The sequence below is a fragment of the Wyeomyia smithii genome, chromosome 1, assembly GCF_029784165.1.
Source record: "Wyeomyia smithii strain HCP4-BCI-WySm-NY-G18 chromosome 1, ASM2978416v1, whole genome shotgun sequence".
Taxonomy (NCBI): Eukaryota; Metazoa; Arthropoda; class Insecta; order Diptera; family Culicidae; genus Wyeomyia; species Wyeomyia smithii.
The window spans coordinates 95,518,821-95,533,356 of record NC_073694.1 but is presented as its reverse complement, the minus strand read 5'-3'; the positions used below and the strand labels follow the sequence as shown (position 1 = coordinate 95,533,356).

At 37.5% G+C, this 14,536-nt stretch overlaps 1 protein-coding gene across 1 annotated transcript in view; it reads right to left on the bottom strand.

The window, feature by feature from the left end:
* The window catches only part of LOC129731446 (inactive dipeptidyl peptidase 10), a 728,939-nt gene that overhangs the window by 650,666 nt on the left and 63,737 nt on the right, over nucleotides 1-14,536 (bottom strand). The window contains exons 2-3 of the mRNA XM_055691455.1: nucleotides 9,643-9,741; nucleotides 9,483-9,586 (exon numbers count right to left, since the gene is read on the bottom strand). Of these exons, the coding sequence (XP_055547430.1) occupies nucleotides 9,483-9,586; nucleotides 9,643-9,741 (203 nt within the window). The remainder of the gene's footprint in view (nucleotides 1-9,482; nucleotides 9,587-9,642; nucleotides 9,742-14,536) is intronic.

Genomic DNA, 14,536 nt, shown 5'->3' with positions numbered 1-14,536 from the left:
CATACAATATTGCAAGAAAACTGAATATCGTATCAAAACACGAAACTTATGTCGTAAAAGTGTGAAGCAGCTTTGAACTGCGCATTATACGAAGCAAATATTTGCTTGAAATGACGATCAATATTTGCTTGTGTTATATCAAATTATTTGCATAAACTATTTGTCAATTTGTATCCCAGCTGATTTCGAGGTACGATGCTGGCCTAACAAGCCAGTCGTCGTAGGTTCGAGTTTCGGCTCGGGAGAGACTGTTAGTGTCAGTAAGATCGTAGCGCTAGCCCCGCAATTGTCCTGTACACTTAACAGTTGGCTGCGAAGTCTGTGTATAACAAACAGAAGGTCGAGTTCCGATACGGAATGTAGCACCAAGGGTTTGCTTATTTGTCAAATATATATACTGTCTTATCCAGTAAACGAAAAATTGAGCAAACATTCGCTTCGTCCAATTCGCTTTAATTTATTCTTAGTTTATTGACAAAAATTTTTGAAACCTGTGAATTGATAAAAAAAAATTGAAACCCCTAAATCAATGCGATCAGAAATAAATAAATTAGTAAAACTCAGTCAGTGTAACTTGAAACGTGGCCGCGATTTCACATTCATTACGTAAGCATTTAAATGCTCTAAAACCTGCCTGCCAAACACTCAGCTTTATCTTCAACGAACTAAAAGTATTGGACTTTTCTGTTTCTAATGAAATGTAGCAAGAACTGGAATCGTTGATTTAGAAGTATTCTAGAAATCAGACACCAGCAATGATTCAGCGATCTTAAACAAAGTTTTACAGAAGGGAATTACATTATTCGGGCTCAACGAAAAATTGTCAGCGGATCTGAGGCGATTGTTCGACGGCATAGAAACCTTGGAACCTAATTTCCTTCTAACATTTGCTACAAAAATCAATCATGAATTTCTGGAGTGACCTTAAATAAGTTTTTTTTTTAATCTGTTTTTCATGCGAATTGATAATGAAATCGTGAGCAATTGTTTGATACCTTTTATTAATAAACTTATTTTTGCAATTTGCAAGATTTTATTTTTCTATTTCCGGTTCCCGGGAATTCCCGGGAAATGAGATTTTTCATTCCCGTTTCCCTAGTTGCAGCGGGTATCAGTTCCGATAGAGGAAGGCCAGCTAATGCAGCAGCCCTTCCTTCTGTAAAATGCTGTCTCTGTGCAGTAGTAGGCAGCATCAGTAGTAGGTACATAAGCCGAACACTTCTTCCAATGAAAAGTTGACTCATTTTGACAACACACAACGTTCTGGAAAGCTGGCGTTCAAAATACATGAGCTGGCAAGTTTTCAGTGCTAACCCTTTATAAGGCAGTGGCAACTATATTGCCACCACCAATTTTCGTTTTTTTCTGCTTGATAATTATGAGCTATGATCAGTAATCAGAAATACACAATAACATTTTGAGTGATTTCTTTCCCTGGACCGGTAAAGGGTTGAAACAGTTTTTCACTGCGTTTCACAAGGAATACATTATTCGTACAGTCAGTTATAACATAGCACAAAGATTTGATCAACATCTTATCCGATATTGAATTAAACAGCAAATTGTCCTTTTCAGGATAAATTCAGGCACTAGCTTACTATTTTATATTTATGATTTCACTTCAATTATCAACGGCGCGTCTGAACTGTTTCGCTGCTCGTCGCAAAAGAAATCTTATTTGACAACCGGATCCTGAGCTAGGCCTTTCGATGGTTGACAGCCAGCGTTGCCAACCCTCCAGGTTTTCCTGGATATCTCCAGTTTTTTTTAAGATCGCCAGCGAAACAGCTGAAGGTTGAATATTTCCAGTTTTTCGAAAATTGTTCCAGTTTTATTCAACTCATTCCCATTACATGTCTGGTCTTTTCAGTATTTTGTGTATTCATGCCCCTCGGTTGTAAGATTTTAATCGAAATACAATTTTAAGTACGCCAGTGACTATAATCTCCATCAGCAAAAAATGTTCTTTCAGCCTTTTTGGTTACATGCAATAATACAGTGCAGCATTTTTGAACCGAAAATCAAATAAAAGCTTCAAATTTATGCATCCAGTTTTCTCCAGTTTTTGATTTTGAATTTCTCCAGCTTTTTATAAGAAAAGGTTGGCATCGCTGTTGACAGCTAAGCCCTAGCGATGAAGTGTTGGGGCAATGCACCCAGTTTGCAACACATGTAATTTAAGGCATATATCAAGATGGCTTGACAAAATATTTTTTTTTAAATTCTTTTATCACCAATATTTAGTGGTTAATTTGTGGGATCGAAATCTAATTTGTAGTAATTTGTGGTTAAGTGGTTTCCGAGAAATTTAAAAAACTGAGTCAAGCCATCTTGAAACATGATTTTTCTTCAAATGAATCGGACAACGATGATATATACACCAATCGAAAGCATATAATTTGTGGTTCGCGAAAATGTAATTTTAAGGTCATAATTACTAGTGTTTGTACAGAAATTTGTGTTTTATTGTTCACCTGGTTCTACGTTTTGTTTATTTGTTGTTGACACTGCTGGCCGCTGCGCTAGTGCCGTTGGCTGTTTGCGGTGTTTGTCACTGCTATACTATAGTGTGCGTGTGGGGAATATGGTAAATATCATTATTGTTCGATTTAATTTTTACATTGGTATAGATTTATGGTTTACTGACTAGTAAGTATGACAAAGGTTTCTGCACCACTAGATGGATTAATTCTGGTTGTTCGCGCCAAAAGTCCCGCCTCAGATGGGCACGACTGTAAGTCGCCCACCACACCACCACACAGGCTGAGGCCCAAGCGACGCCAACTTGCGCGCGCTTATTTGCGGCTTTGTTTGCCGCCGGACAATGCTGCTCACCACCAGACAGCCTATAAAAGCGCTCTCCGCAGCAGCGCTAGTGGTCAGTCAGTCGTTATTCGTCATCAGTCGTCAGAAATTAGTCGTTTCGTTACCTACGGCACATTTGTGTCGGCCGTTGCGCCAGTCGGCCGTAGGCCAGTAGCTATCGTCGATACTAAGTTCAAATATATAATTAAATTAAACACTCGTGTTTTAAGTGTTAGAATAATTAGAATAAATTAGTTAGAATAAATTCCTCCCGTTCGACCTGTCCGCACGCAGCAGTCGACCGTAAGTGCTTTGGGCCGTAATTGCCCCTGCTGGTGACGATCAAACGCGCGAGTTTACCGACGATTAAAATATAACACAACGTAGGGTCGGTTTGCGCCAACAGAAAATTGGTGCCGTGACCAGGATTTCGCAAACTGGTAGTGCTTCGAGAAACCCGCCTGTTTTTCCGTCGTTCGTCATCAGGAAGAGAGTCGATTTCGTACAGTGCCACAATGGCAGAGTGCTGCTTGCGGCGATGCGCGCCGCACTCAATAAGTAATTTTTCATTTTGGTTCCTGCGCCGGTCGATGCCGGCCGCCAAGTATAAGTGCAGTCCTTCTAACCGGGACGTCAAACACGCCGAGTGATTTGCCCTCACTAGTGTTCGCCGTTGAAAATCTAAGCTACGAGAAATGAACAGAATCGAGATTCTGGTTAAGCTAAGTGCAAAAGTTTTCTAACGGGACGTCAACTGTGTCGAGCACGTTGCTCGCGCCCGTACTAGAGTGTTGTGTGCTGAAATTCGGATAATTATTCAAATGGACAAAGCTTATTAGTGACCGAACAATAGAGTATTGTGCAGAAAACTTCGAATCGCACAAAGGGCATTCCGTACTTAAAGTGAGTGAAACAATGAGAGACAATGATGGCATTGTGCGCAGCCGTTTTGTGTTTTGTTCACTTTTGTAATAAGTTGAAGCATCTTCGCTTCGATGCTTGATGGACACAACGTCCATATACCGTCGCCGCGCATTCCGCGCAAATTTGAATTGATGTTTCGAAGCCATCGCTGTGAACGTGTTCCTGCAACCTTTAGTCACACCAATCTCGTGTATCGGGATTCAGCCATCTGGATTCATCATCGGCAATCGGAGCCATTGGGATCCACATTATTCGCGCCACAAGTCAGAAGTGGCAAGCAGGTTCCAGCCAGCCAGGCACTAGGGGCAGCGCAGGTTTTGGTCAACCAGGCGATCGAATCTGCCGCCCCACCACTTCCCCAAGTTAAGTATTCGCTAAAATAAAATCAAAGTGCAACTCGTTTACGCTTAGCGAATTTTCAGTACACCGGTCGGAGCGTACCATCTGCCGGAGCGCAGCTGCAGGAGCGTACCATCTCGTAGCATTCTGGACCGGTGCGTCCACCGGAGCAGCTGCTGGAGTGCAACATCCAGTGGCATTCTCGACCGTTGCGTCATCGTAGTTATCGGGCTGCTGGAGCGCATCATCCAGTGGCATTCTGGGCCGCCGCGTTCACACAGCAGTGATTGGGAGCCATGCCTCCAGTCCCCTCCAGAACCCCTGCGTCTAGTTCATCGGAGCAACGCCGCACACCGCCGCTTGCTACTCATCAGTGCAGTCCGCACATTCATCGCCAACTACCCGTTGCCAGGGTAGATCCGCGGATTGGAATTCGCTGCCTGCCATCGCCAGCGCAGCGGATTGGTTGCTGCCTGCCTTGCCAGCGCAGCTCTTGGATTTTCGCTGCCTGCCGTCGCCAGCGCAGCTTCTTTGGTCACTGCCTGCTTTGCCTCGTTGCCAGAGTAGGCCAGGAGATTGTATTTTGCTACCCATTTCGCCTGCGCCGAACAGGTGTGCCGGTGCTCGCTTACGTCACCGCGGTTTGGTTTTTAGCGATGCCTACCTGCTACCGCCAGCACAGCTTGGGTTCGTTGCTGCTCATCACCAACGCCTCTTAGAAGTTTGGCCAGAATCATGCCTGCAACCGCATCCCAGCGCTCCCAGCTGCCTTGCGGAGCCATGCTTGCTCCCTTCGGACCCCTGCTCCCTCGTTCGTACTGAATGTTGAAACCCATGGGGTTTCGAGGGGGGGAGTATGTTCGCGCCAAAAGTCCCGCCTCAGATGGGCACGACTGTAAGTCGCCCACCACACCACCACACAGGCTGAGGCCCAAGCGACGCCAACTTGCGCGCGCTTATTTGCGGCTTTGTTTGCCGCCGGACAATGCTGCTCACCACCAGACAGCCTATAAAAGCGCTCTCCGCAGCAGCGCTAGTGGTCAGTCAGTCGTTATTCGTCATTAGTCGTCAGTAGTTAGTCGTTTCGTTACCTACGGCACATTTGTGTCGGCCGTTGCGCCAGTCGGCCGTAGGCCGCATAGCTACTCGGCTCGATGCCAGTAGCTATCGTCGATACTAAGTTAAAATATATAATTAAATTAAACACTCGTGTTTTAAGTGTTAGAATAAATTCCTCCCCGTTCGACCTGTCCGCACGCAGCAGTCGACCGTAAGTGCTTTGGGCCGTAATTGCCCCTGCTGGTGACGATCAAACGCGCGAGTTTACCGACGATTAAAATATAACACAACGTAGGGTCGGTTTGCGCCAACATAAAATTGTTTTTTTTTTTTTAAATTTAATTATAGGGCCTCAGCTGGTCACTCACGGATGACAGTAATGCCCAGCTGAGGCGGTAGTTTAGGCGCGAACATACTCCCCCCCTTGAAACCCTATGGGTTTCAACGTTTTCCGAATGAAGGGGTCCGGCAGGTGGAGGCACGGCTCCGATTATCAACACAAGGAGGCACGGCTCCTGGAGGCATCGCTCCGAAAGGTGGAGGCACGGCTCCGACTATCTACACGAGGAGGCACGGCTCCGAACATCAACGCAAGGAGGCAGGGCTCCTGGAGGCAACGCTCCGAAAGACAGAAACCGGAAGTTGCCATCTTACAATTCAAAATGTTGTCTGAAGTCGATTTTTGGCTCCAGTGTATCATTACGGATCCGGAAATACCCATATTGGGTGGTATTTTCTCGTTTGCCGCTGTTTTTCCGAAACCGGAAGTCGCCATTTTGGATTTCATAATGACATTTGAAGACGATTCCGATCGATTTTAGCTCCTGAGTATCATTCTAGATCCGGATATTATTATATTGGGTGGAAATCGGCCATTTTGGTTGTTTTCCAGAAACCGGAAGTTGTCATTTTACAATCCAAAATGTTGTTTTCACGTCGATCGGTTTGGTTCGAGCCTATATGGATCAGACAGACAGACAGACCAGACTGCATTTTTATATGTATAGATTACAACATCAATATTTTAGAACCTTAAGAGTGAATATACATTTATTAGATTGAAGCGTTCATGTAAATTTATTGAAACAAATAAAAGTTTGAATGAGAAAGGCTGGGTCTGACCGCTAGGTGGATTAATTTAGGTTTTTTACAAGGCATTAGTAATTCTCTAATGCTACAGTTTACAGATTACAGATTATTACAGATAGCAGGGTTTGTAAATTTGGTGCATTGTACAGATAAAATGCGTTGTTTATTTTTGAACTCTGCACTCTGTTTTTCTCAGATTTATTTGAATAACTAAATATGGAGTATTTGAAAGACTATAGAAAACCAAAATGCTCCGTACAGTTCATTGAGTAGATGTTGATCGAGCTGTACTGATGCTTATAATTTACTTGCTAAATGAATTAAGGTCAATATGACAATCCTAGTTGCATCCCGCGGTGGCGGTATAGAGGAGAACCAAATTCATTTCATCTTGATATTAGAGTTCCCACATTTGTATTTTGATTTCTCAATTTAATTTTTTTTACATTAGCATCTACTTCCTATAACCTTACTTGTAATTAAACAACACCATGCAAACATGAATTGCTGAGGTTAATGTTGTTTATCATTCCAGCCCGGTTTATTTCTTAAGATAAGAGACAAATGTGGCATCTTAGTTGTTTTTTGGTATCTTGAAACTAATTAAATTATTTCCTGATTCTGTTTACTGATAAAATGTTTAAATTGACCTGAATTGAATGTTAACATGTTCAAAAAATTCTATGTCGATTTCAAATTTTCTATGAATATACATTTTAGACTAAAAACTGTAATTTTTTATCGTTATATTTTCCACGAACTTGTAACTGCAGAAAAAAATATTATGTGACATCTTTGCCGCTTTGTGATCGGTGAGTGAGCCATCTTTCACAAGATAAACAAATATAGAAGGAAATTCAAGTTGGATCTGTATAGAAGGTTGCCTTTTCGCGTATTAAATAAAGTTGACTGTATTAGAATGAAAGGTATGCATCATTATATTATATATAGTTTTTCTTCTGAAATAGAGTGCTTCAAAAAAATAATCAAAATACAGGCCCCGTTCGATTTTGGCAACACGCCAGATTTTTTTCTGTTGCCAAAATTGAACCATGCCAAAAATGATACAAACAGATACTTGATATTACTACCCGAGCAATTAGAGGCATAGTATTGCTGTGATCATGATCATTATATTACCAGAACAAGAAAACTAAAACACGTGATTAAACATAATCGCTCGTGTCTGCCAAAATCGAACCGTGTCAAGTAAAACGAGCTCAAATAAAACTATTGTAGTCCTACGTCAACTAAGCGGTCGTGTCTTGGGTACCACCCTCTTACTTTTTTTCTTAAACCGGAAACAGTCCCGAATCCGTTGGATTGTTCAAAACTTGAGTAACAATATGTGTTTATTTTATATAAGGACAGTTAAATTCATTCGAATATCTTATTAACAGTGAGATTGATTTTGACGAGGACGTTAAGATGGCCACAACTTATTATTAGTTTGAACCTATGGTTCACTTGAAAGTTGCGTAAAAAAAGTAGACCGATATAATAGCATAATTGTATCAACAAAGGCTGAACTGAACGATCTTGATTGCATTTAAAAGGTATTTACGCTGTATATTACCTTTTCAGTTGGCTGTACAGTTGTAGAATTTCATGAAAATATAATACCTAATGCGACTATGGAGGCGCAAAAACAATCAGATTGATTTTGTATGATAAGCGGTAGTGTAAAGAAGCCATGTATTTGCTGATGAGTGATTCTACGTGTTGTTTTATATTTTTGATTTTGGGGGGCATGGTCGGTGCTACGATCTAGCAAACATTTTTAATTCTTCCAGTGTCAATTATACCATAAGTATACCTTGAGTCGACTGCACGATTATGCTTGGCAATGGTGGCACACAGCTTCTGAAGAATCGGAAAATTAACCAAGTTCCATCACATGGGACGCAATATATAAACATGATGGGCAGGGTGAGCATATCTTTCATCCAAACTCGAAGGCTAACACTCGTGAAGTTTGAAATATATGTAAGTCTTTTTTGTATAAGTTTTTCAAAAAACGTGAAGCAAAATAAATAGAAGAACGTTCCTTTTTAAATTAAACAATGTCGTTTTCGTATTTCGTACTGTCGTACTGTTTCGTACTATCGTATAACGGCAAAAATTGTTTCATTGTCACCTTGATATGATTTATAAATTATTAAGTATCTTTTGTTTTGAAACTTTTTTACAAAGTTGCTTTAGATTAACGGAACAGTAACAGTCTTCAGTTCTATCTACAAATATACAAAAGTTAGGTATCTTATTCGATAGAAAATTTTGATTACTTTAATTTGAGCCGTAGCGGATTTTTCAGAAATGAGTTTTTTGCATGAACCACATCTACTCAAAAAGCTGAAGTTGGGAGATTAAGAAAATTTCGAAAAAACGAACTTTAAAGCTGATTTATATCGTGTTGACATTTCGTCCGAAACAGAATGGCCATTATGTTCCGAAATATATATATATATATATATATATATATATATATATATATATATATATATATATATATATATATATATATATATATATATATATATATATATATATATATATATATATATATATATATATATATATATATATCTATATTTATATATATATATATATATATATATATATATATATATATATATATATATATATATATATATATATATATATATATATATATATATATATCTGTTAGTATATTAGAATCTGTTGAAAGGGATTTTATTAGAGATTTGATTTTTCGAAAATTGCTACTCCTGAAAAATTTGCTTGATGGCACATAGATCTCTCTGTTCCGCAACGGCTCATTTGTGATAACAGAAAAATAACCGCATCATATTTAACAACTTTGTAGAAGAAAGTTTTTCTCTAGAATGCTATCGAGCTTCAGATCCAAATTCTCCCCTGAGCTCGTTCCCTAGATCGATGTATTTGGCGTTTCCACCGATTCAACATTGAAAGGAGGTGCACAGCTAACATTCGTGTTAGAGTGGGTGGTAGCTTTTGTCGCGTAACCGAAATGGTTAGGGGCACCAAAATTTACAAGAATTGTAAAATAGCTATAATCTTTCTTTTTTCCAGTTTGAGTTTTAGGGCAAAACCTATGTTGACCAGTATAACATACAACCAGGGAAATAAAATCTAGCAAAGAAAAAAAGAAAGAGAGCCAGTTGGTCTCGTTTCGAAGAAGCATATTAGATGTAAAGAAAAATGCTTTCAAACACTAATTCATTCTATTATTCAACTATTCATATAACCGGCAAAGTACTTACAAATGTAGTGTTGTTCATTAACACTTTTAAATTAATGCTTTGTTTATCTTCTATGTGAAGTGACGATAAACCACCATCAGGATTGATAAACACGTACTCGAAATCTAAAATAAGAGCGAATTACTAAATTTTTAACATTTAACGACTAATATAAACTGACTGCTCAACCAGGTTCCATTGTTTTCTTTCCATTTATGTTTATCAGTAAGAACATCATGAAGCATAATTCGTTTTCCATGCAGCCGTGATGATTCAGTATCTGCGAAATCAAAAACTAAATATATTGTATACATCTTTCTATTTACTTAAAAAAAAAAACGCGATGTTTCGCTGTGCAATATTCGACAAATTCAACCGTAAACAATATTATAACGGGTAACAACTAAAATATTTGATTTTTTTCTACTGCTGTCGAAAAGAGGTGTACTCGAAGGAACCCCGATTTATTTTTAATTAAGATACATTCATTATCAAAGAAAAAATTAATGAACTCTCAAATGAGAAAGGTCCGTAACCTGCTTATCGAAGTCGCCTTTCCATGATACTAAAACTAAGGCATTGTATGTCCTGCACGGCGACTTTTCGAACGCATTGCAGTGATGTGATGATGCTTTACCTGGCCAAAACACATACCTTTCATCGGCATGGTATTTGTGAAAAAACCTAAATTAATCCAGCTAGCGGTCAGATTCAGCCTTTCTCATTCAAACTTTTTATTTGTAAAAATAAATAACATGAATGCTCAAATCCAATAAAGGTATATTCACTCTTTGGGTTCTAAAATATAAATGTTGTAATTGAAGTATAAAATATGAAATTTGATGTTATGTACTTAAGAAATAGCGAAATTAAAGAAATGACTCTTTATTTCGAACAATTTAATCACGAGCCATACCAGGAACGTTCGAATAGTAAGATACCACATTAAATCATGTTGAGGCCATATATTGATCGAAGCAGATATAGTTTTGAATAGTCTTTGAATTTATTTTCTTTCCAAAACTTTTGAACCACATATCAAATTGTTATGAAGTTTGATATTTGTAAGTTTGAGAGATGACTCGTTTGAATGACACTAGTTATGTTCAAATAAGTCGTGTAACACTTGAGATAATAAACTTTCGTTGTTTTAACAATTTAATACATAACGGTTGCTTAAGTTCGATTGTAATCAAATGAAAAGGGAACGTATACGGCAGCCAAACTTTGAAACCACGTGTTCAATCATAATTTATCAGTTAACCCTTAACTAGCCCGTTCATCTGATATCAACATTGTTCAAATTGGTTGCGTAGTTTCTAAAATCTATGATAATGAAGTTTCGTGATTTTCACATTTCGATGCATTACATACGAAGTTACAGTCCGATTACAAACAAAACCCAATAGTGTCATATAAGGCAGCTAGACCTTTCATTTAACACTAATTTTGTGGAAATCGGTTTAGCCATCTCTGAGAAAAGCGAGTGAGTTTAAGTAGTCTTCGGAATATCTTTCTTTTCATAGCTTGATTTCACATTTTTAAACATACAGTAATGGTCCGATTGCAAAAATCAATAGGGTCTTATGGGGTAACTAGACCTTCTATTTTACACTGATTTTATGAAAATCGGTCCAGCCATCTCTGAGAAACATGAGTGAAATAAAACAGTCTTCAGAACACGTTTAAAATTGATTTTGTTCAAATCGGTTGTGTAGTTTCTGAGATATTGATGTTTCATGATTTCCGATTACCGATTAGCATATTAGATGTAAAGAAAAATGCTGTTTCATGATTTCAAAAATCCGATTACAATAAAATTCAATGGGGTATTATGGGACAACTAGACTTTTCATTTGCAAGTAATTTCATTAATCTCTGAGAATATCGAGTGAGATTGGGAGAACGTTACACACACACATACACACACACGCACAAGCATACAGAAAATGCTCAACTCGACGAGCTGAGTCGAGTGATATACGACATTCGGCTCTATTGAGCACTTTTATACCTTTAGTTTTAGCAGTGATTGCTATACCTTTCTGGGAGAAAGGCAAAAATGGAATCAAAATTTTGTTCAAACAAAATTTGTTTTGTTCTGGTTGTTTCGTTCTGGTTGTTTCGTTCTGGTATACAGTGCCTCCACACTTTTACGCAAATGCGTCTATTCTCACGAAACTGAACAATTTTCATTGGCAGTGGTATTTTTATAACTCACTTGTAACCTTATTTATACGATTGAAATGATTGAAAGTTGAAAATGTCACTAAAAACTATAATTCTGCTCGGTGCAATAAGTGAAGTGACTCATAATTGTGGTACATAATGTTACATTTTGCGGTGCACAATTGTGGGTCAGTCTATATTTTGGCTATTTCTATTACATACTTTTGCATGATAATACATCACGACTTAATAAAATAACTTATTATCAAACTTTTACAACAATGAAATAACTTACGTTATCTTTTTTGACGATTTTATAGACTAAATGATTTTGAATGCCAAAAGTGACCCATAATTGTGTCTTTTGCTATGTAAGTGTTATTTTTCTTCCCATCCGATTTACACGCATCAACTGCAGTGAAACTAATTGCTGATCGAAAGTACACACTAAAACACAGAGATAGATAGTAAAACATTCGTAGTTGATAAGGGGACTGTACATCTTGATTGATAGCTAAAATACTAGACTTCGACCATGAATTAGACGAAAAGAACGAAGTCCTTTTTTGTTCATTGTTGTGGTCGGTCTTCCACTACCTTTCTGTCGAACTGTTGTTGAGGTTTGCCGGAAATTATACAGACCCAAAACGGGACGACTCGCATAGGAGTAAATGCGTTTAAAACCTGATCATAAGTGAAAAATTCAAAGTAAATCAACTTTGTATTGTAGTGTTTCATTTTGAAGTGTGATGTATGCTTGACAGCTCATCAACATCCATAAGTTATGTTTACGGTCTTAACGAGAGGTTTGAACCGACCGCAATTCAACAGTTTTTTGTGCATGATAATGACGCTTTGATACCGTGAGCTAAAATATAACGTTTCGAAGATAAACAAGTGATTTTTAAATTAAACAACGATGGAGATTGTCAATGAATGTTAATCGAACAGAAATGTGTACTTAGCATGTATGCTAGTCTCTCCAAATACCCAGGCGTTTGTCGAAATCAATATAATAAAACCCAAAATATTTGTTTTTATAAGTCAACTCAAAATGGAATAAGTTATGTTTCCGGCAAAATACGGTTGAACGACTTATATTACGTGAAAGTGCTAATATTTTAGGATATAATGGTGAAGAAAAACCTTCCGGATGCTTCCGGTCTCGTGTTTTATCGCTATGTGAAAATATTCAAGAAATTCTTATTTTGTCGCTTCTTGGATAGTTGTAGCCTTGGTTACCCAAATGAAACTTTGTCAAACGACTGAAATGTGTACTGAAAAGTAATTTCATAATAAACTCAAGTATTTGGATGAATTTTGACCCGACTATGACTGAATTTAAATTTCATTATAAGAAATGTCAGCCATCACTTTAAGGTGGGTTACTCCATGCAAAAAATTATCCAAATCCAATCATTTGTTTTTATTATCACAATATGATACGTTTTCAGTGCAAAAAATTTTTTTAAATAATTATGATCAGGGTGATGTTCTAAGTGTTCCACTGTGCGACTGTCGCTTTTTCAATCGTTTACCGTAAACTTTTCGCTAACATTGTTGTGCAGTTCAGTTAGAACTGCCCAATGCGCTTGCACAAGGTTCCTTGTTTTGACACCATTTTTAACAGAACTGGGCATTCATGTACAAATCAAAAGATATTGTCTTAAAGAGGAAAGAGAGAACTATTATATACATAATTCGACTTTTTCTTTGAGCGTATTTGTTGTTAAGTAAGAGTTCCTCGAGAAAAAAATCCAAAATTTTAGTTGCCATCCGTTACTACAAAATAATATTACTATATTCAGATCAAAATTATGAATGACATGGCAAAATTTATTGTAAAAAAAATATACAGAACAAGAAGAAAAATATATCTGAACGACTGATCCTTAATAGAGATATTCGGAATGATATCTACTAAATATAGTATATTCAATTTTTGTAAATGCTACACAAACAAGAATTTGCTGTATCAATAAAAACTGTTACTTTTTTACATTGAACGCAAGAAAAAACTGAGTATAAAATAAAACTTTTCAACTTGCACCGCAGTACTTTTACATTGCTGTCGCAAATGAATTAAATGAAAGCAAATCAAAGCAAAGCCGAGCGAACACTAGGTGCTGATACTACGTTGTCGAAACTTGATCTTTTTGTTTATAGTCATAGACAGCTATTAGCGTACAGGATAATTGTGAGGCTACCGCTACGATCCCTTCCAACCAGACTCGCGAAAAGCAACGCGGGTCTAACAAGCTAATACCAATCAATCTCACCTGAACCGGGATTCGTACTGGCTTGTCAAACCAGCAACATTCTTCGATACCAGCTGGTAGGCAAAAAATATTTTGTTTAAAATTTTTTAACGGACACAAATATAAAAACGAAAAATCATGCACAATTTCACATCAAATCTATGTATATTATAGAATAAATTTTTTCTTCGAAGAAAAAGCGCAAAAGCTCAACATGTAATAAGCAGTTCAACAAAAAATGTCCCAGTTTTATTTTTGTTGTCATTTTTGATTCGGCTGAAATTATACATAGAGGTTTCTAGGGCAAAGGATGGCAAAGGAACACGACTCATTTTTCTGAAGCTACTGAAAAATGCTATTTAGGGAAGGTATTGGTGATTACATCCTAAACTTCAACAAGCCTAAACGGTTTGTTTGATCGGTGTGACGTCTTCGGCAAAATTTTAGATAGTAATTTCGTCTTTTTAATTATCTAATCATTTAAAACCGTCCGATCATGAGGAAATCAGAAAAAAAGTTGAAATATCAAAAAAAAAAAAACAAACTGTATTGATTGTGAAAATATTTTTATTTTCTCTTGGAGTGCTCTATTGGAGATTAAAAATATTTTTACAGCCAAAACGGTTTATTTGACTGGCATGGTGTCTT